Genomic DNA, 19,614 nt, shown 5'->3' on the forward strand with positions numbered 1-19,614 from the left:
GTTCATGTATGAGTTTGGAACCCATGTGTTCAGGTTCTGGGTTGTGCTTCGGTACATGGCACTGGGCTTGGTCGTGGGAGAAGATCTGTCTGTGCAGCAGTGCATAAAGGTCAAGAAGCTTTAAAAATACACATTTTCAAAACTCTTCTGATGAAGCCTTTGGCATAACAAGTTTTTAATAGCTTTTTTTTAATTGGAAGAGTGAGTTTCTGACAAAGCTTCTCCCATTTGCTCTCAGGAGGGTAGGTGGTGATGTAACCCAAACCTTCTTCCATTCTATTTTGGAGTTTTGCGTGGAGTGTCCTGGGGTTGAGAGGAGGAGCGGAAGGGAAGGGAAGCTGGGTGGGAGGACAATCCATGTTGTGTGCAGAACAGGCTTAGAGAAGAAGATACCAATGTTTCATGCAGTTTTCCACGTTTGTTCAGTACCAGTTGTGGCTAGTGGAAGGAGGGCTGGTGTGATGAGACCACCATGCCAATGGGATGAGCATCACAGTTCGGGGGGGATAAATAGCGTGGAATCTACGTGGCAGGAACTGTCTCGTGCTTGTCCAGTTTCCTTCAAAGTGCTTGTGGCCAGAACATCTGGCCAGGCAGGCAGGTGTCGTGTGGCAGCTTTTATCCCAGATAACAGTATTATTGGAACTCAAATATGTTGAGGACAATAGCTGTGGCCTGGCAGCACAATTGCTGCCAGCCCTGCCTGTGCCCAGGGCTTGTGTGCCTCTTCACTAGCTGTAATTATAACGTGCACAAATAGGAGAACCATGCGACTGTTGAGGTCTCAGCTCTGTTGTAGCTACATTGGTTTCTGGCTTCTCTTTTGAAGTAAGAATGAACAGGACCTTCACTGATCTCCTTTCAGGCTTTTTCTGGCCACCAAAATCTGGTGTTTTGCATGTGAGTAAGGTCAGACTCTTCCCTTTGCTGGTGTCTGCTTTTCTTTTGATATTTGCTTAAAAAGTACATTGCTCAACCTTGCAGTATCTACCATATTATGTCTAAGCTGTTTTTCCAGTGAATAGTTAAAATACTGAGTAGACTTGCAAAAGCAATAAAACCTAGAAGCATCTCTGCCCTTTGGGGAAGAATTTGGTAGAACAGCATTTTCATGGACTGTTATTTCTTTTAAAGATACAATCTTTGAAACTTTTGTTGACAATTTTCTATCCAGGACAGACCCCTTACTCATCTGCAAGAAGCTGTAAGGACAGTTGTTGAGTTGTTGGTGTGAGTAGGCACAGTCATCGCGTGAGCGAGGTGAGGTTCCTGGCAGGGGCTGTTTGAAATGCCATGAAAATAATTTCTGCTTCTCCTTTCTCCCTCGTATTGCCCAGAATTCTAATATATGGGAAGGTTCTTCTGAGATGGTAGGTGGAGAAACAGTTTGAAATAAAAGAAGGTGGGAGGAACTGCTGGGTTGCCAATTTCTCAGCATTTAGCTATCTGTAAAAAATGTCATTAGAATCACAGAATCATAGAATGGATAAGTTGGAAGGGACCTTAAAGCTCATCAGGTTCCAACCCCCCAGCCATGAACAGGGACACCTACTAGACCAGGCTTCACAAGCCTCATCCAACCTGGGCTTGAACACCTCCAGGGAGGGGGCATCAACAACCACCCTGGGCAACCTGTTGCACCTTCCTACCCTCATGGTGAAGAATTTGTTCCTGATGTCTAACCTAAATCTCCACTCTTTCAGTTTAAAACCATTAGCCCTTGTCCTATCACTGCCCTCACTGGTGAAAAGCCCTTCCCCAGCTTTCCTGTAGACATAATGGGAATCCTACTCAGTGTAATAAAAAATAAGCCTTTCCTCAACATGAGAAGAATAAATCCTCCCTTAAAAGCAGCATTGGAGTGCCTTCTTTTTCTTGTCTATTGCAGTGGCCTCCACAGTGGGGTAATCAATATTATCAATGAGCAGGAAAAAAATACTAGCACTTCAGTAATACATGCATATGAATAAATATATATAATTGGGGTGTATGCTCAAACACTTTTTCCTGGTAACAGTGCATAATCAAAAAAAAATTGGGAATCCACTATTTACAACAGTCCTGTCATGGGCATAAACTTGTCCTTGGTTTGGAAATGTGCAAGTGGTTCAGCTGTGTTCAGAAAACACACTGCTGAGTTTAGATGTGAAATGCTTCACCCTTAATTGAAAGGGTGATGGTTTTTACGAGTATCACAGTCAATGACTTGTCTTGGGCAGCTAATTAGTGCGATTATTCCACAGCTGCATTAGTTTCACCACAAAGGTTTTCTCTTGTTTTATCAAAAGGATCAGTGTCTCTGTGAATGTTTCAACCTGACAGGTCTTAAATAGCAAGATGGTCCCCGCTCTCCCTCCTTCCTTCCCTCCCTGCCCCCAAATGTGTGCTCTGGAAAAGCAGAGTTGGCTCTCCTGGGAGACTTAAGTGTGAGTTCTCCTTTTTCATTTTTACTCTGTTTTCAACATTGGTCCTAAACAAAGCTAGAAAAATCCTAGCAGCAGTGGCTCCGGTTGTCCAAATACAAGTAGCCTTTAGTGCCTGCAGCCTGCAGGCCAGACCTGGAGGGGATGCTGGCTCCTGGACTCCTTTGTAAGCTGTCTCCTCAGCATCCTGCAGGTACCACCCGAACACTGGAGCTAGAGGTGGGATGTTCAAGAGCTGTCTCCTCATAGAGTGGGAGCGTTACTTCTCGCTTCCCCAGGCATGGCCCTGCATTGTTGTAGCCTTGTGAGCCCTTTCCTTCCATGAGCTGACAGCAATCAGCTGCAGCAGTTGGAATCAGAAACCAGATACTCTGAATTATACACCCTATAGCTCTTTCTTTTATGAAGTCATGTATTTTTATCCATTTCCAGCATTGTTCCCTTGAAGGATGTGCAGCTTAGTATTTACATACCCTAATTGTTCTGCCTTATGCTACAGAAATGTCTTATAAATGTAATGTAGTTCTGAGGGCTTACAAAACAATGGGTTGCATCAGAAGGTGTTCCTGCAGTCCATGGCAAAGTCCAGTGGTTTGTCTCATGCTCTCTGGTAGGAAGCTCTGCTTGCCAATGGCTTGGAGATAGCTCTTAAGTGGTGGAGCAGCACAGTGTGCTACCCTTGGGCCAGCTTGGTGGACTCTATGAAGTGTGACTGAAATAAAGCTGTTACTGTTGTTTATTCTGCCTGTTCTTCTATCTCACTGCACTCAGATGATGCTGGTAGGCCTGAGGGGGGAGGTGGGTTTTTTTTGTGTCTGTTTCTGGCTATGAAGAGTGTTGCCACCAGCAAATCCAACCCCTAGGTAGCATTTAGTAGAAAATAGGTGAACCAAAGTTATGCTGTGCTGTCACTGGAGAGGTAGGTCTATTTTATCTATGAATTTTGGAGCTAGATTCTTAGACCTGGAGTATTACCTATACCTATCATTAGACTTCAGACAGCCTTTATTCCCTTTTGTTAAAAGCAGTATGAGTGCCTGCTGCTGCCTCGCAAGGCATTTGCTTTTCTTGTGGATGGTTGCTGTAAAAATTGAAACAGCAAATAGCTCTTTACAGCTGGGCACTTTGGAAGTGGTGAGCTGCAGTCAAGTTAAGGCAGCCTAATGTGGCTGCTAAGTACCTGAAGTAGGTCGGCTCCGAATTCCCCCAGCGCGGTGCGGCGGATCCTCACCCATCCCGCCCCACGTTCCCCTGGAATTCTGCAAGCTCCCACCACCATAGCTGCAATCCCACTTGTGGAAGCTGAACTGTCTCTCTTTGGTCTTCCCACAGCAATTCCGAGCATCCTGGCGCTTCCAAGCCTCCCTTAAGCTCCTCCAGCATGACCTCACGAATCCTGCTACGACAGCAGCTCATGCGTGAGCAGATGCAGGAGCAGGAGCGTCGGGAGCAGCAGCAGAAGCAGCAAGCAGCCCAGTTCATGCAGCAGCGAGTACCAGTCAGCCAGACACCTGCCATCAACGTCAGCGTCCCTACCAGCCTGCCCCCTGCCACCCAGGTCCCCATGGAGGTCCTCAAGGTATGCTGGTCTCTGTTCAGGAGCTCTTCCTCATCTAAACAGACTTTATTTAACAGGGCCATGGTTAGAGGGATTTTTTTGGCAATGAAATTTTGCAACTAAGCTATGTTCTGGCTTGATTTGCAGCTTATTTTGGTGTCCTGGTAGCCAAGAATGGAAAGTCTTTTTGAAAAAGTTTGTGTGACTTTTGTTTTCTTCAGACTTTGAGATCTCGGGAGGGACGTTTTGTTACAAAACTCGTGTTTCCGTCATTCTCCCTTTTGAAAACACTTTCCTGTCTTTCTAGTACTTAGTTATTTTCAAAGAGAAGGAATTATCAGTAGAAATTCAAATCAGTGTTTTGATTTTTAAGAGAAAAAGAATGAAATATTTTTGTAAAATGGAGTAAAAACTCATTACAAAAGAGCTCCTCGGAAAGCCTTAATCTGAAATACGGGTGAGTTTCCAGCCTTTTGCAACGAGCCTTCGTAATCCTTTTTTTCTTAAATGACTTGTTTGCTATTAGTAGCTTTGGATTCCTTGTCCTACTGGAAACTGTAGGAGCTTGTTAGTACCCTCTGTCAAAGGAGAGGTAGCTTGCTAATTACTTAGGGGGGAAAAACGTGAAGAGCTATAAGAAAAGAGATCATTTCATGCGCTGGGTAAGTCTAAGTAGAGTAATGCAGTGTGAAATGTGGGAAGAAAAGAATGCAAAATGTTTTTGAGAAATTTCCTGACATATTTAATGAAAATGTTATTTTCATTAATGTTGAAGTGTTACCTATTTCCTCTGCTTGTTTCTAAAGCTTTTTATTACAATCTGATGCTTAGTAGCCACTTTCAGTCGGTAAGATCGTTATTTACCAGTTGAATTGATTAAGTTTGGTTACAATATGCCTGTAGTTTGCTCATCACTGTTATTTACCAGTGATATGTATTCAAATATTTTGTTTTAAAACTAAAATCCTGAGTTGCAGACTCAGGATTTTGAGGCCATCTGTGTGATGGGTTTATGGCGGAAACGTTGGGTGCTTTTATTTATTACATCTGCGTTACGGTTTTGTGTGGCCAGTGCAAACACTGATACTTAATTGGGACACTGGAGTTGTACTTCAGTATGGTCTGTGATGTAGGAACAAAATGGACACAGTTGAATTTTGTATTTTTATACATAGATATGTTTCCATTAAGAATTAAATATGACGTACCTAGAGCGTATGTGCATATATATATATAGTAGAGCCAGAAATGAACTGGAAAGAGCTATTTTGTCTAATGTTGGTGTATAACAATTTGTTAAACTTGTTTCTAAGTTATGACACCATAGTTATAATTAATATCCAGCAGATGTGTAGGTGCTATGAAATAGCAGGTTGTGTTTTTTTGTGTAATGCACTTATTTAACTAAACGTATGTTTTTACGTCCTTTCATCTTAATATGTTATGATATGAGTTTTAGCGATTTCATTTAAACCTCTCTGAAAATGTGTAGGAAAGTGTTTCTTTTCAGATGATATTTTACTGTTAAGGAAGTAGGGTGATGTCTTGAAGAAGCATTAGCAGTTGTCTGTGTTGTTCATGTTAAAACTGCATCTTTATATGAGAGTGGAGGGGAGGCAGCACTTGATTTTTGAGGGTCAAACTACAGAAAACCCTGCAGCTGAGAGGTGATGCTCCATTATTACAAATGGGATTAATAAGAGCTGGCTAGTCATAGGATTTGTAACCTGGTGGAGCAGTGCTAGGAGACTTCCTGTGAAGGACCTGAATCCTTGTCCTTCAGGACTACAAAAGAAGTCCCCTGTTTTCTCCTGATGGAGGAGAGTCTTCTGGAAGGAGGCACGACACCTCCCCTGAACTTGTCTTTGGCCCAAATGGCAGTGTGTGCATGACCCTGTAAAGCGAAAAGTTAAGAGAGTGTATCCTTAACTGCCTGGTAAATTAAAAGTAATAACTGGTAACAACTAGACTTGTACATTGAAGGTGATGGTTCTGGTGGAAAATGAGCTCCCTGCTGGAGCAAAGTGAAGGTTGTCTTCTCATCACCTACATTTACATAAGTAACAGTCAGAATTGCAAAACCAACTCCTCTTGGTCTCTGCCTATGAGAGAAGAGAGACTGCTTAGCATAGTTTTGCTGCTTGTTTTTGATGGGTGAAAGGAGCTGAAGATTCATCCTTTTATTCTTACTGATGAAAGTGGACAAGTTCTGTACAAAACAAAATAGTTCAAAATACCAGATTTTGTCATGATCGTCCTAAAAATTTACCACTGATGCTTTAGTGTAAGTAGCATTTCTCTGAAAGGTCCTTATAATCTTGAGTTGTTTTGTTGTTGTGTGGTTTGTTTTTGTTTTTTTTTTGGGGGGGTTGTTTGGTGTTTTTCTTTTAAGTATAGGTTATTTGGCTCAAAAGAGGAAATTAACAATAAAACAGGGTCTTCCTGGTGCCCGTGTGGTGACAGCTCTGCCTGCTGTATCGCTGCTGTACGAGTGACATCATTTCCCTGCAGCTGCTTTTTACACTTCAGTTGTTTTTTGGCTGTAGAAAAATTTTCCATATGAGCTGTACAGAAGTTTTAATTAGATAAATAGGGAACTAACTTGGTAACTTTATTATCCAGATGGTCTGGATTTAGTGAGCTTACCGAATGAGGTAGACAAAAAGGGAATTTCTACACATTCAGAAATGGTAATCTACAAAAAAAAGAGGTCTTTTTGAATATGACTTCACAAACAAATAAAACCAAGTGTAGTGGGGATTTTTGCTTTTTTGTTTTGGAAATAAGGGTCAAAAAATCCTCACTCCAACCCTATTGAATTTTTCAATGTTTGTGTTTTTTTTTAATGACATTGTGTGACTTATCCTTTCTCCCACATCTCACAGTATGAGAAGAAGAAGAACACGTCTGAGGGTGGTAGTTTGGGATGGCTAGTTTAAAAGGAAATCAAAAGTGTTAATGAGCTTGGATATTTTACATCTGTTTTCAAGATGTTAAAGATGTTCATTTAGAAACAATACAGAAAGAAAGAGGAATACATACTAATTGATGTCACATTGCATAGGAATCCCCAAATTACATAATGGGGTATGTTCAAGGTCATATGAGTGTATCGAATTTATTTTTCTTGAGTAATGACTTCTTATTGCATCACTTCTCTGCCAAGTAATGTAGCTTGGCAAGGTAGGAAATAACCTGTTGGAATTTAAATTTTGTGTCTCTTTGTGGCGCCTCGTTACCAGACGGACTAGGAGTAGGTCTAAGGCCTTTGAAACAGTATCTCTTTGAATCTCATAGCAAAAGGAAGATTTGTTAAGCTTTCCGTTACCCTTCTGCAGACCTGATGTTACCTTCACAGCTGTACAGGCTGGTTTATATTTAAGCACCTTGTCATCCATCTCCTGTTGGTAGTTGACAACAAAACACTGCAGAGAGATGTCACAAGAGTTTCTTTGCTTCTGCTGCAGTTCAGCTTCGTGCTCTGCCTTGGATCTAGAAGCATATAACTTAAAATGTTGGTCACTGAAGTAGTCCCAAGCCCTATCAATGTTTGATCAGGATCTGTTCCTGAGGTACAAAGAAAGTTTATATTTAAAAGACTTAATTATTTGGGAAGAATTTGTCTTAAGATGTCTTCAGTGGGTTGTTTTATGGAGTAACTTCGTTCATACATGTGTATTTTTGTTCTTATACTGAATTGGTATTAAGAAGCTGTTTTGTTGTTGATTGTAGTTATTTTCTTGTCTAGTAGAAGTCCTTATCTGTTGCAACAGAAGTGCTACTGGAGGTCTCAACTTTAGTATTCCAGAGCTGATTTTTGGAAACTGCTTGCTGCATTTCAGTAAGCAGGGTTAGCCCAGGCCTTGAGGAGGTCACGCATCAGATCCCTGCCTGTGGTCACTGAGGCATGATGATAGGTTAGTCCTTTTTGCTCTTCAGTCATCCATCTGCATAATATTACTGCTGTTAGTCCCATACCTTGTGCAGTTAAATTAGTTAAAGGTGGTGAAATCCTTGGCTATTAGAAATCGAGAGAACGTGCCTTTGGTTTGTTGTTCAGCTTTCCCATAGCTGTCTTGAACTTAATCTGTTACTGTCTTCCTGCTTACTGTCATGGAATTAGATTTTTCTCCTGCAGTCCTAGCAGCTGTCTGCTGGCAGTTGTTTAGGGAGCATCTCCTGTTGGTGTGATGGAGTTGCTGGGTTCTGCTTTTCATGCCTTTCATGTTACACGCCCCCCATTGGTGCATGGATACCACGCTAGTGCTGCCATGTTTTTCATGTGATGCACCAGGCCATGGCTCATGGCTTGGTGGAAGCCTGAGCTGGATGTGTTGGGGTGAAATGGTGTGGTCCCTGCCCCAGTCTGTCCCTGATGCTGCATGTTAACACTCCAGCAGACAGATTTACCTCCCTTTTTTCCTGAGTCTCGTCACACCAGATGAATAGCACAATAAGAAGTCTGGTGGACTTCCCATGTTTCTTCCTCCCTCTTTGTGTGCTATTGAGGATTTAAGAGTGTAGCTTCTATTTGGTACAGGTGCTGAGATGGGAGATGCTTGCCTGAGACAGCCGCCTTGGGTGCTGCTGCAAAGTACAGCCTGGAGGGCTGGAGTGGGGACCTGCAGTGGGTATTTGCTGCACAAACTGGCATGTTCCTGCAGTGATGCAAATATCTTTTGGACGCTGCATAGATGCTTTGCAGGTAATAAAAGGTCTCCTGACCAGTGAATGATATAAAAGGTCCCTTTCAGGATGCTAACATCCCCTTTTTTCTTGTTTCTGAAAAGTAAACAAACAGTTCCTTTGCTCCAGGCAAGCTGGGCAAGGTGGGTCCTACTTCGGTCATCTGCAGCACCCTCACAGTGCCTGCTCTTGCTAATGGGGCAGCTCACCCAAAATGCCAGGCATGTATTCAAACATGTGAATTGGAAATACAGGCTAAATCCCCATTTTTAGTACTGACTCTTAACAGATGGTTAATGGTGTATTTGCATACAATAATGCTTATAATATACTGGATATATTAAGTTACCTGCCACTAAGGACCCCATTTAGGATGCCCCCAGCTGCACTGCCTAGGTTGCTGTCTTCATGGTATATGTTGTCTGTGCTTTTGGTGCTAGAAATACAGCTCTTTACTGCTGTGTCTTGTCATTGTGGCCTTTCTTTCATCTGGGGACCTAAACAAGCAAAAACCTCTTCTTTTCAAAGCCAAGAACAAGGTACTGTTTACTGGATTTCTCCTCTTCTAGCTGGATTATTGCAAGAGCTTTTGCACATCACATAGTGTGGGCTGATCACTACTGATACCAGCGCAGTTCTGTTTGTCTCTTCCTTGTTACCACCCTGGCCACTGCTGTAGCTCATGCTCTTCCTCCCCCTTAGATCCTCCTTGTCCATGTCAACAGGAGTGCAATGCTGCAGCCACCCTGCTTGGAAGGGTGCAGGCAACCAGGCTGGCCTCTTGCTTTCACCCTCGTGTCATTGCTCATTCAGATTTTAAATGCACCACCACGATAAGCTCTTTGCATCAGATACCCTGTATTTCTTTGGCTTTGAAATGCCAAGCATGCCTTCTGAGTGATGTTAATGACTATGGACATACATAAAATAACCTACCTCCTCCTAGTCCTTTTCCAGTGTGCTTATTACAGAGTGACCTGTGGTGGTAACGCAGTCCTGCCTAGCAGGGAAGGCTGTACAATTAGCAGTAGTGTTCTTAGTGTAATAATTACCATAAAACTTCATTGTGTAGGGGACTTATCTCACAGTTCTGAAGAACAGGAACAATGGGATGTCAAGATAAATGTGTGGTAACATCTGCTACAGCACATGTGTGTTTGTGGACACACTTATCTGATTAAGAGTTAATTTAATCTAACCTGACAATGGTAGATAGTAGTGTGTGCCAGTATGTTAATTAAGTGTGGTGTGTACTTGCAATTGAGAACTTAGACAAGTGATTTGCCAGACTTGAGTCTTGGTGAACTACAGATAGGACAGTTAAACTAAGGTTTCTTACACTTCATAGAGAAAAACTTGCCTTTGACTACAGAACCACTGAAACCTACCTTGTGTCCCAAGCCTTCATGTAAGTAAAAGTATCTCTCAGGTATTAAATCTCTTGCTTGCTTAGTGGGTTGAAAGCTATTCCAAAACAAGCACTGGTGCTTGATGTCTGTGGTTAGTAATAGAGGTAAAGTGTAAACTCTTGCTTAACACCCAGGTTATTAGACATTAAAAATGCATGGAATTCAAGGGGTAGCATACTTCTGTGTAAAAAGAGTCTGATTGCATGACTGCTAGTGCAAAACACTGCTTTCACCCTTTGTCTCAGATGTCCTTTTCCTGTGGATGCAAATATGCCTGTTGCTTAGCTCTTGAGAGGTTTGCTGTTGCTGATGAAGATGTCTGATTTTTCCGTCTTGGCTCTTCAGCTGTGGTCACTGTGGCACAAAATACAGCTCCCAAAGCGGTGGGACAAACAGTGTTGCTGCTGAATGGTGCTGCTGGGGGGCTGGGGTATTTCCTGGGCAAGTGATACTGTGAGGAGACTGCACAGGTAACTGAGCAAAGCAGGGTGGTAGCTGAGAAACTGCTCCTGATCACAGAGCTGCTGCCCTGCAAGTTCACTGTAGTTACCTAGTAGTTTGAAAAAAACATTTTTTTGAACCGAAGGAAATAAGGATACACACACCCAATTATACAGGCATATGGAGGACCAAGCTCTGTTTGCCTTTAGAAGGTTCTTGGTGGTTTATATCCTAGTTGGTGGCCCCGAGGATTTGCTGTCTTCCTGCTGGCACGATAGCATCCACAAAGTTAAGGAGAGTTTGCTGAGTTTGTTCTGTTACAGCTTCAAAGCACTTTTTTCTTTTTTTTCCTTTTCTTTCTTTCTTGCATGGTCTAGACATATTATCTGATGGCTGAATTACCAGACCTTGGGAAAATGGTGGTTCACCACGTGTCAGTGGCTGTTTTGGACCTGCAGAAGATGAGTTAATCTTCCTAAAGATTTGTAGGTGCCCATAGTTGTGGGTATTAAAAGCATTGATGAGGCTCTGCAGCCCACCAGGTTTTAACAGCTTGTATTAAGTCCTTTCTCAGTCAACGTTAATTTAAAAAACACCTTATTCCACTTTCCTGCCTGAGCCAAGGACTTAAGAAGAGGGTGACTGATGGTCATTGCAGTTGTGTTCTCAAGTCCGTGGCTTAATTTGGCAGAAAATAGTGCCTGGAGCACACACGGGGCTGGAGAACAGGGTGGAGGTCTGGGGAGGCCTCTACTGACACCTTTGATAGATGTTAAATTTTAAATGTGACAATTCAGATCTGCTAAAAGTAATCTTTCAGCATTATGTATGCTTGCAAATATTTCAGTTCTTCAGCTAGTTTGGCAGCATTATTCTCTCAGATGCTGAACCTTGTGTAGTGAATGAATTCAAAGTGACAAGCTGGAGACATTCCTGCCATTCAAGAGAGGCTTAAGGAATTTCTTATTGGCTAAATTACAAATATGTAGCATTTTGCCCAGCACTGCATGGCAATTTCAACCTGCTTGACCGTGACAAGATTAGCACTTTTCCTCCCCCTCCTCAGCACTAATATTAAAAAACAACAAAAAAAAATTAGATTAAGAAGTACCAGGCAGAGATGCAAAAGCTGGAAAGAGTAAAAACCAGCCTTACCTTGAATGATTCTGTCTGTCATTGGATTGGTTCCTTAATTAGCCCCATGTCCTTTCACCTCTTGAGAAATAAGTAAGGGATAAATTTGGGGATAAAGACAAAGACGCCCAGAGATTTACCACACACCGCTAGGTAATTCATCAAGGAATGTTGGTAATTAGCCCTGCCTCTTTCCTTTCTGGCTCATTTAATAAAACTGGTTGATTTAAAATAATTCCTGCTGGTTCATTATCAACTACTTTAAGAGCCAAGTTGTGAACTTGAAACAAAAAACAGTATTGTGTTGCTGTAAAGGATCTGGCAAGTGTGTTTTGTTTTTTTAAAAGAAATTATTCGGTCCTGTCATCAGTCTCCCCAACTTGATAATTAAATATTACTTTGTTTGGATTACCACTTGGCTTTTGGGGTGTATTTATTTCTGGTGTCTACTACTGAGAGGCAGAGAGGAGGGGTAAAAAAAGAATCCAATATCTTGAAGAGGTTCATGTCAGGTTGTGTTAAGAAACATGGCCTGATGGAATTCAGCTGAATGTGGACTTCACAATAGGAGTCGTAGTTGTCCAGTTGAGGAAATGGGCAGCTGCTTTAACCCTTTATCTCAGAAATGAGTGCCAGCTAGATGTCTTGTTCTTTGAGCAAAGTGATTCATTTTAGTAATGCATCTCCTTAGTGCTTGTGGTGGAAATTTGTCCCTGCATTGAAGGCAGAACTCTTATGGTATGATTTGCATAGGAAAATACTAATGCAGAATTCTGGTTTTTTATTATGGATGGAAGTAGCATTACTCAGAAATTAGATGAGAGTTTCAGGCTAGAACTGGATTGATACACTGCTGCCTCTGTATGGCAGCATCTGGTTTGAAATTGTTACATCAGTTGCTGGCCAGCAGATCTGGTTTTGTCTGTCTGACTTAATTATTTAAGTTACTATTACTGTAAATCTTCCTATAATAATTAATGACAGACTCAGGTTGCAACACTTCTGAAACTGTTGTGGGTTAGAGGAAGGGCAGGCTGTGCCAGCTTCCCGCTTACAGTAGATTTGCCAGCTCTTGAATCCTTTAGAAGACTTTTTCTGAACTTCTTCTAATTCACTAGTATAATTTGGTGCAGAATTGGCTACATTTCACTGCAAATAAGAAAAAACATCCTCACTTGTGTTCCCCATCTGTGTCCTCTTTGATATTCTGGGGAGCTTGTGTTTGTTACTTGCTGCTGTGACCCAGGAAAACGGTGGGTCTGCTTTTATGCCATGGCAGGTTGGTAAATTAAAACCAAAATAGAACAAAAAGTGCTGGCTTTTCTGGAAATTCTACTCTGCCAAGCCTTACTTCTCAGCAGTTCTTCTGCTACCAACTAGAAAAATAACTTATTGCCTCCAAACACTTGCAGAGAGCACGCCAGGTTATTGGGGTGACAGCTCAGCCCTGCAGGTTGTCACTAGAAGCACTTCCACTGGATGTCAGTTACCCACTTCTTTATTATTTTGAGACTTAATAAAATTTGATAGTTTAAATTGACTTAGAACTGGGTACGTTCCTTATATTTTTAACATACTGGAACAATATTTTGTTATGGACCTGAGTGATTTATTGTCCTTAGCTTGCTGAATATCAGTAATGGCAGCTAAATCTGAAAACTCCTGGGTAACTTACACAATTCAAGCAGATTTTTTTTTTTTTTCCTTTTGAACTTGGTTACGAGCAGCGAGCATTTCAACATCAGTATTACAGTAGTTAAGCTGGTACATGAAGTGCTGGGAAGGACTGAGAGCTCATTCAGGTATGTCATTAATTGCATTGCACTTTCATAATCTCTCAGCAGATGGCACGATGGTTTCCAAGAGTGTGTGTGATTCTTGGGAATGCTCTGAGCTGCTGGTGAAGTCGAATTCCTAGACTATTTCTTTCACTGATAAGAGCTAATACTTGAGTGTTAAAACTCTTTCGACACGTTATTCTAATAATGTTATTTGCTTGTGTTACTGTCTTTTATTTTCACCAACCAGAGGTACCTTTAAGCCATTAACCAGTTAGATGCTGTATGCAGTAGTTATTAGATGTGAAAAGAAATTACTGCTAGGAGGGTAGGTTGCCTCTTTTCAATGAACCTGCTGCTGGTGTCCAGTAGGAGTACTAAACCTGTTTAGCAAGTAAGACTAGAGTGCTCAAAAAGCCTAAGAGAGAAAACTGCAGCCTGTTTTCCATTGAACGTTCCCTGTCCTCAAAGCTATGTCAGACACAACTGCATTGTGTTAAATTATATCCCACTTCCTGCTTTGTGCTGCAAATCCTGATTTTTGTAGACAACATGAGCTAGTGACAGAAAAATGATTTGAAGAAGTACGTGATGGCTTTCTGGAAAAGTAGTAGTAATTATTGCTGTATTTCTAGATGAATGTGGCTTATACAACCTAGAAGCCATTAGCTGTTTTCAGGCAACCCACCTACTTGAAGTCCTGGCTTCTGACAAGAACATTTTTGTTACTGCTTTGGCTGGAGTCCATGTCGTGTTGCCAAATGAACACGTTGACATCAGCAGGAAGGTGTCTTGTGTGTTTATAGAAACAAGTGTTTCAAAAAGCTGTTCTTCTGCCTTGGGACAATGTACTTCTTTCTTGCTAGCTAGCTAGCTAGCTCTTCTCTCCTTTTGAACATGAAGAGTGGCAGATCTGCTTGGCAAAAAGTGTCCCAGGCCTTGGGTGCTGCAGATGCTGAGCGTACAGCAGCATTGGGAGCCATTGCTGGAGTCTTGGCAGCCCTCAGGCACCTAAGCGTCTTTGAAAGGTCTGAGTCTAAGGATTTGTTGCTGCAGGCTCCAGGGAATTCTAAAGAGTGAGTTTCAGAGTATTTTCCCTTCCTTATCTAACACTGGTGGTGCTTTTTCTTTCCTAGTTGCAGTGAAAGGCCTTGCCAGTAAATTGTTGTATTAAAATCTGCTGGGAGTGATACTGAACCAGAAGTTATTTTGACCTGGAATAGAAAATAATTTATGAATTGAAGAGAAAGTTTGTATGTCAAAGAGGTGAATCAAGCTTGTATTTCAGGCTTTCTTCCTAAAAATCATCAGGAAATTCCTGGTTGAAGCCATCAGAATTCAGTTTGTGGACATAGTGGTTGGCTATGAGTGGAAACTTTCTGTTCTTTTCAGAGGAAAATATAAATGGGCAACTAAGGGATATCTATGGGAAGAAAAAAAATCCCTCGCTTGACAGGAGCAGGTTTCAAGACTGAGGTGTAGAAAACAACTGATCTGCCTATCCCAGATCTTTATAGAGGTCTTGTCAAGGACCACGTCTTTAAGGCTACTACTTCTTGCCACCTAAGCCTGTCATGTCTCTCTGCGGGTGTTTTGTTTTTTCGTTTTTGTTTTGTTTTAAGTGTGTGGGTGTTTAGTTAGTGTTAAGTGTGTTTGTTCTGGGTTTGGAGAGCCCTGGCTAGAGGAGGTGATATTCTTAGGAAAGACTTATGCCAGTGTACCCATATCAGTGATCCAGGGAGCTGTTGCCTTTAACCAGCATCACTGTCCTGATAGCAGCTGACTGATAAACCTGCTTTTGGTGAGAGAGCTTTTTTTTTTGGGGGGAGGCAGAGCTACTTGTAGTGCTGCTACAGCCTCATGTGAAGTAGGGCTGTTCTGTCAAAGCATTGTTAGCATTTCAGGAACTGCTTTAAAGTTAATTCCTGCCTTGTTAAACAGTCCTTTAGAGTTAATTCTTGTCTTGTTAAACAGAAAATTCTAAGAAGTGAGACTTGTGTTTAAAAAACAAAACAACAAACAACAAAAATACAGCAGTCATCTATATTATCATAATTCACTAATTGAAAATTCATCCTTTGAGCAGTTTAATACTATTTTATTATAGTATTACTTTGTCTATGTTACAGTTCTCAACTCTCACCAAAACTATGCTCTTCTGAAATACCGCAATAGCCTGGGTTGGTCTCAAACAATTTGTCAGGGAAGGAGTAAAATGACCTTGAATGACTCAGCACTTGTGTGTAGCAATCGTAAGCTTTCTATCCCCTTTGCTTTTTAAAAGGCAACGGGTTCTGGACAGCAGGCACCATTGATTGCACAGCGGTTAATGGGCTCCATTCACATGAAAGTTCATATATTCCTTAAGGGTTCAGCCCTGTCTGGTTTGCTGTGTAAAAGGAAAAATAGTATTTAATCATGCTACTGCGGCTTTTCAAAGGAGTTTATCCTTCTCTAAAGTACATTGGCTTTTTTGAGGAAAGAAAAGTGGTGCCTTCTGCTCTGGAGTGCTGTTCAGTATTTCAAGAAGTGGTGGCTCTATGTAAAGTACAACTTCCTATGTGGGTCACTGTTCAGAATTGCCTTCCCTTGTGGTGTTTAATGTAGGTAACAAAGGGAAAGCTTCCAGCCAGGGTTTCGCTGGTTCCCAAGACTTATCCTTAGAAAACACTTCTCTCTGAACTTGCACCTTCTCCAAGAAAATTTGTTAATTCCATTTTGATCTGCTTTGGTTGAAGGTGGCGGGCTGTGAGGACTGAGTCAGGTCTTGGTGGCTCTTACGTGATCTGAGTGCGCTGAGTCTGGACACTTCACTTAGGATGTGGAGTGAGGAATGTGCTGCTGACTGCTGCAGGGCCCAGGGAATAGTGACAAATAACTGCTGGAGGAACACAGTTAATCCAACCTTGCATTTTATTCTCTAGTAGCTGCAATTCCAGACAATGCCTGAAAGGCTGTTGCTACTAACTGTATATAAGAAGCAGGCCACCAGATGGGGTAAGGCAAAAGCAGCTCTGGCTTTTGCTCAGTCATTTCTTATTTGTGCCCATTTTTATTCTGGGGGACTCAGTCCCGTGATACACTGACTGTGAAGCAAAGGTGGCTGATTATGTCCCTTACAGCCCTGGTAGTTTTTGCTCGCATGGTTGTGCCAAAGTGAGCATCTGTGGGGCCACACTAAACGTTATGTGGGACTGCTGAGGCAGTTTGACATTTTAAAAAAGCCCTTTTTTTGGAAAACTGACTTCTTATTTTCATCAGCTTAGTGGGTTTGATGGCATGGATCTATGTAGCCCTGCAGACAGCTCTACCTGTGTTAACTGAGGAGTGAGAGCAGTGAGCTGATGTGGTGGAAGGACAAGCAGCTGGACATCAACACTGGCCCCTTCTCAGGCCAGCTCTGCCTTTAGTGTGGACCTCAGCCTGTGAGAGCCAAGTAGAGCTGGTCTGGCATCAACAGCTTGAAATGTGTGCAGTGTTCTGAGCCCTTCTCCTTAGGGGTCCCATGTCTTGCTCCATACTCCTTGAGGGTGCACAGCTAGCTGTAGTGTCCTGGTGACCAGCTGTGACCAAACCTGCCACTGTCAAAACCCAACTGTTTGCTGTTGTGGATGTACTGGCATCTTCTCATGCTCCTCAGCAGATGTTAAAAAACCTCAGACTTTTACTTTTCCTCTGTTCAACCTTTAATTCATTTAAAACAAACTCTGTTCCTTGTGAGCTTATTTTAATTTTTGAAGCATGAAGATCTCTAAAATATTTATCTCATCCTATAAAGCAGTGATATGCTAAAATGGGTTGACACTTGAGGTTTAAAAAGGATGAGGAAGGTATAGAAGATTGAGTTAGGATCTAGTTAATCTGCATCAAATCTCTAATTACATCCATCTAACTAGCATCTGGTTGCCTTGAAGCATTCTCATACTATTTCTTGGGTAGCTAAAACCTTGTGTGTTCTCAATCAGTGATGAGAGGGGTGTTGTAAAATACATGTTGTATCATTTGTATTTTTTCAGTGGTAAAAGGAGATGCATGATTTCCCCCCATTAATAAATACGGCGTTAGTGAAAGGTACTGCGGCTGTTTCCCCTTGTGAGCACAGTTCTGCTCTTGTAACAGCATTTGAAGGGTTACATTAGTGTGGGTCAAGTGCGGTTTAAAATAGGATTCTTCTGAGACCAAGCCTGGAGGCCCTGAATTTCCTTCTCAAAAGGCGTTTTGATCTTCTGACAAAACTCTTACTTCTGAATTCCTTGGCGATTCTTATTTGCGACTAACCTTTGGAGAACTGGAATGGTAACACACACTCTTCTTTGTGCTTTGTGAATGTGCTTCTCCTGGTGAGCTGCTAGCTTGTGCTTTTTTGAAGTTCAGATGAAACCATTGAAAAGAGTTTTCTGTAAGCTATTTGGGAAGGTGGAATTTGTCTGATGTCATGTAATAAAATGTGATTCCAGTTCTGCACAAAGAGCCCTAATCCCAGCCTTGGTAGGACTCCATGCAGTAGAGAATGATGAGCTTGTAGCCTCTTGCAGGCTGGATGTCTTACCTGTGTTCACAGGCTGAAAATGCAGCTGTGCCAGGGTGTGTGTGTGTATGCTGGAAGAGCATCATGGCAGAAGTTTAGCCCATCTTTTTGTATCACCTATTTTTCACAGTCTTTAAGTTTTAATGATAAGGAACTTGTGCAATGTCTGTTGAAGTAATGATCCTGACTGCATTTTTTGGTTACAACTGCAATAAAAACAGGGCAACTGGCAGGTCGCTGTTTTTGTCAAAGATTTCACCAGTTCATATGATAGTCCTGCAAGCTCCCCATCCTCTGCCCTGATCAAGGGTCAGTTACGTGGACAAGGGCTTCTTGTTTCACAGTGTAACTAACTAATTGCCTACTATATGTGAAATAACATGAGGAGAAGGGTTTTCAACACCTCATCTCTGGAAGACATGGAGGGGCAGGTGTGGGAAAGGTTACAAAAATGGCCAAGTGTTTGGATGTTGTTTTTGTAAGTATAAAATAGATCGTGATGCTGTGTCTGTATGTATGTAAGGCCCAAGATCTTAAAAGGGCTGAAATGTTGGCTTCCTTGTTTCATAAATGAGCACGTGCTCATATTTATTTATTTTTCCCTTTTTTTTTCTTTTTTTTTTAAATTTCTTGGGAGCCAGATGATACTCACTGTCTGTCTGTTGTGGGAATAAGATCATGGGCTGTAAGAGATGAGGTCATGCAACCTAGTGGCTGTTTCCCTTAAGTATGTCTTTGAGTTACAGAAGTATTATGGCAACATTCCTTTAAGAAATAACTAAAACACTTAAGTTTCATTATGGTTTTTGGGTTTAAAATTAGAGCGGAATAAACATACTTAATTTCTTCCTATTGCAGCCTTTAATCTCTTGTGGCTACTGTGATGTCTGCTGTGGCACCTACTTGGTGAGTGAGATGTCAGGAAATAAAAGATGTCATGTTGCTTGGTGGGAGTGTTGGACTTCAGCACTCTGCTCCCTAGGGAGAGCCATAACTGTGTGTGTGGAAACCCTAACACTGTTGGCTTTCAGTTTTGATGCTCTATGGCATCAGTTTACCCTCCTGGGTTAATTCTTCTCCAGGTTTGCCACCCTCTACAAGGAGCATATTCATCAAAGTCCAAAAAAATCCCAGTTCTGATATGTAGCAAAATGCTTCTGATAGTAGCAAGTTGAGTTTTCATGAAGGTGACTTGGATTATTTTACATTAGTGAACATGATGATCAAGCACTCTCAGGTACTGAAACTGTTTTATTACAACTGGGTAGGTTTTAATACAGTCATAAATAACATCGCAGCTCATTGAGCAGAAGGATAAAAATGAAGGAGTTTGGTGGTAAGTCAGCTTGCATTTCCTTCACTTCAATGAAGTCAGCAATTTATTATTATTTTAAGTTGTGTCTAATGATCATATTAGTAGTGTGAATAAAAGGGACAGATCTACACTGCTTTATTCATCTGCTTGTTCAGGCCTTCCATAGTGGGTCTGCCATGAGACATCACTGGCTGTAGACAAAGTGATGTAAAGCCCAGCTTAAATTTTTCTAGTTTTTTATTAACTGTGACATGGAGAAGCTCAGGGCAAAGTTAACATGCGTAAAACTGTTCTGAATTAACAAAATCTTCATTCTCTTGCTAACTTCTCATGGTTCTTTGT

The 19,614-nt window shown here is 41.7% G+C and overlaps 1 protein-coding gene across 5 annotated transcripts in view; it reads left to right on the forward strand.

Moving 5' to 3' along the window:
* The window catches only part of MITF (melanocyte inducing transcription factor), a 102,923-nt gene that overhangs the window by 52,825 nt on the left and 30,484 nt on the right, over nt 1-19,614 (forward strand). For all 5 annotated transcript variants that reach the window (XM_051627452.1, XM_051627453.1, XM_051627457.1 and 2 more), the window contains exon 2: nt 3,756-4,002. In XM_051627452.1, the coding sequence (XP_051483412.1) occupies nt 3,756-4,002 (247 nt within the window). The remainder of the gene's footprint in view (nt 1-3,755; nt 4,003-19,614) is intronic.

The sequence above is a fragment of the Apus apus genome, chromosome 9 (assembly GCF_020740795.1).
Source record: "Apus apus isolate bApuApu2 chromosome 9, bApuApu2.pri.cur, whole genome shotgun sequence".
Classification (NCBI taxonomy): domain Eukaryota; kingdom Metazoa; phylum Chordata; class Aves; order Apodiformes; family Apodidae; genus Apus; species Apus apus.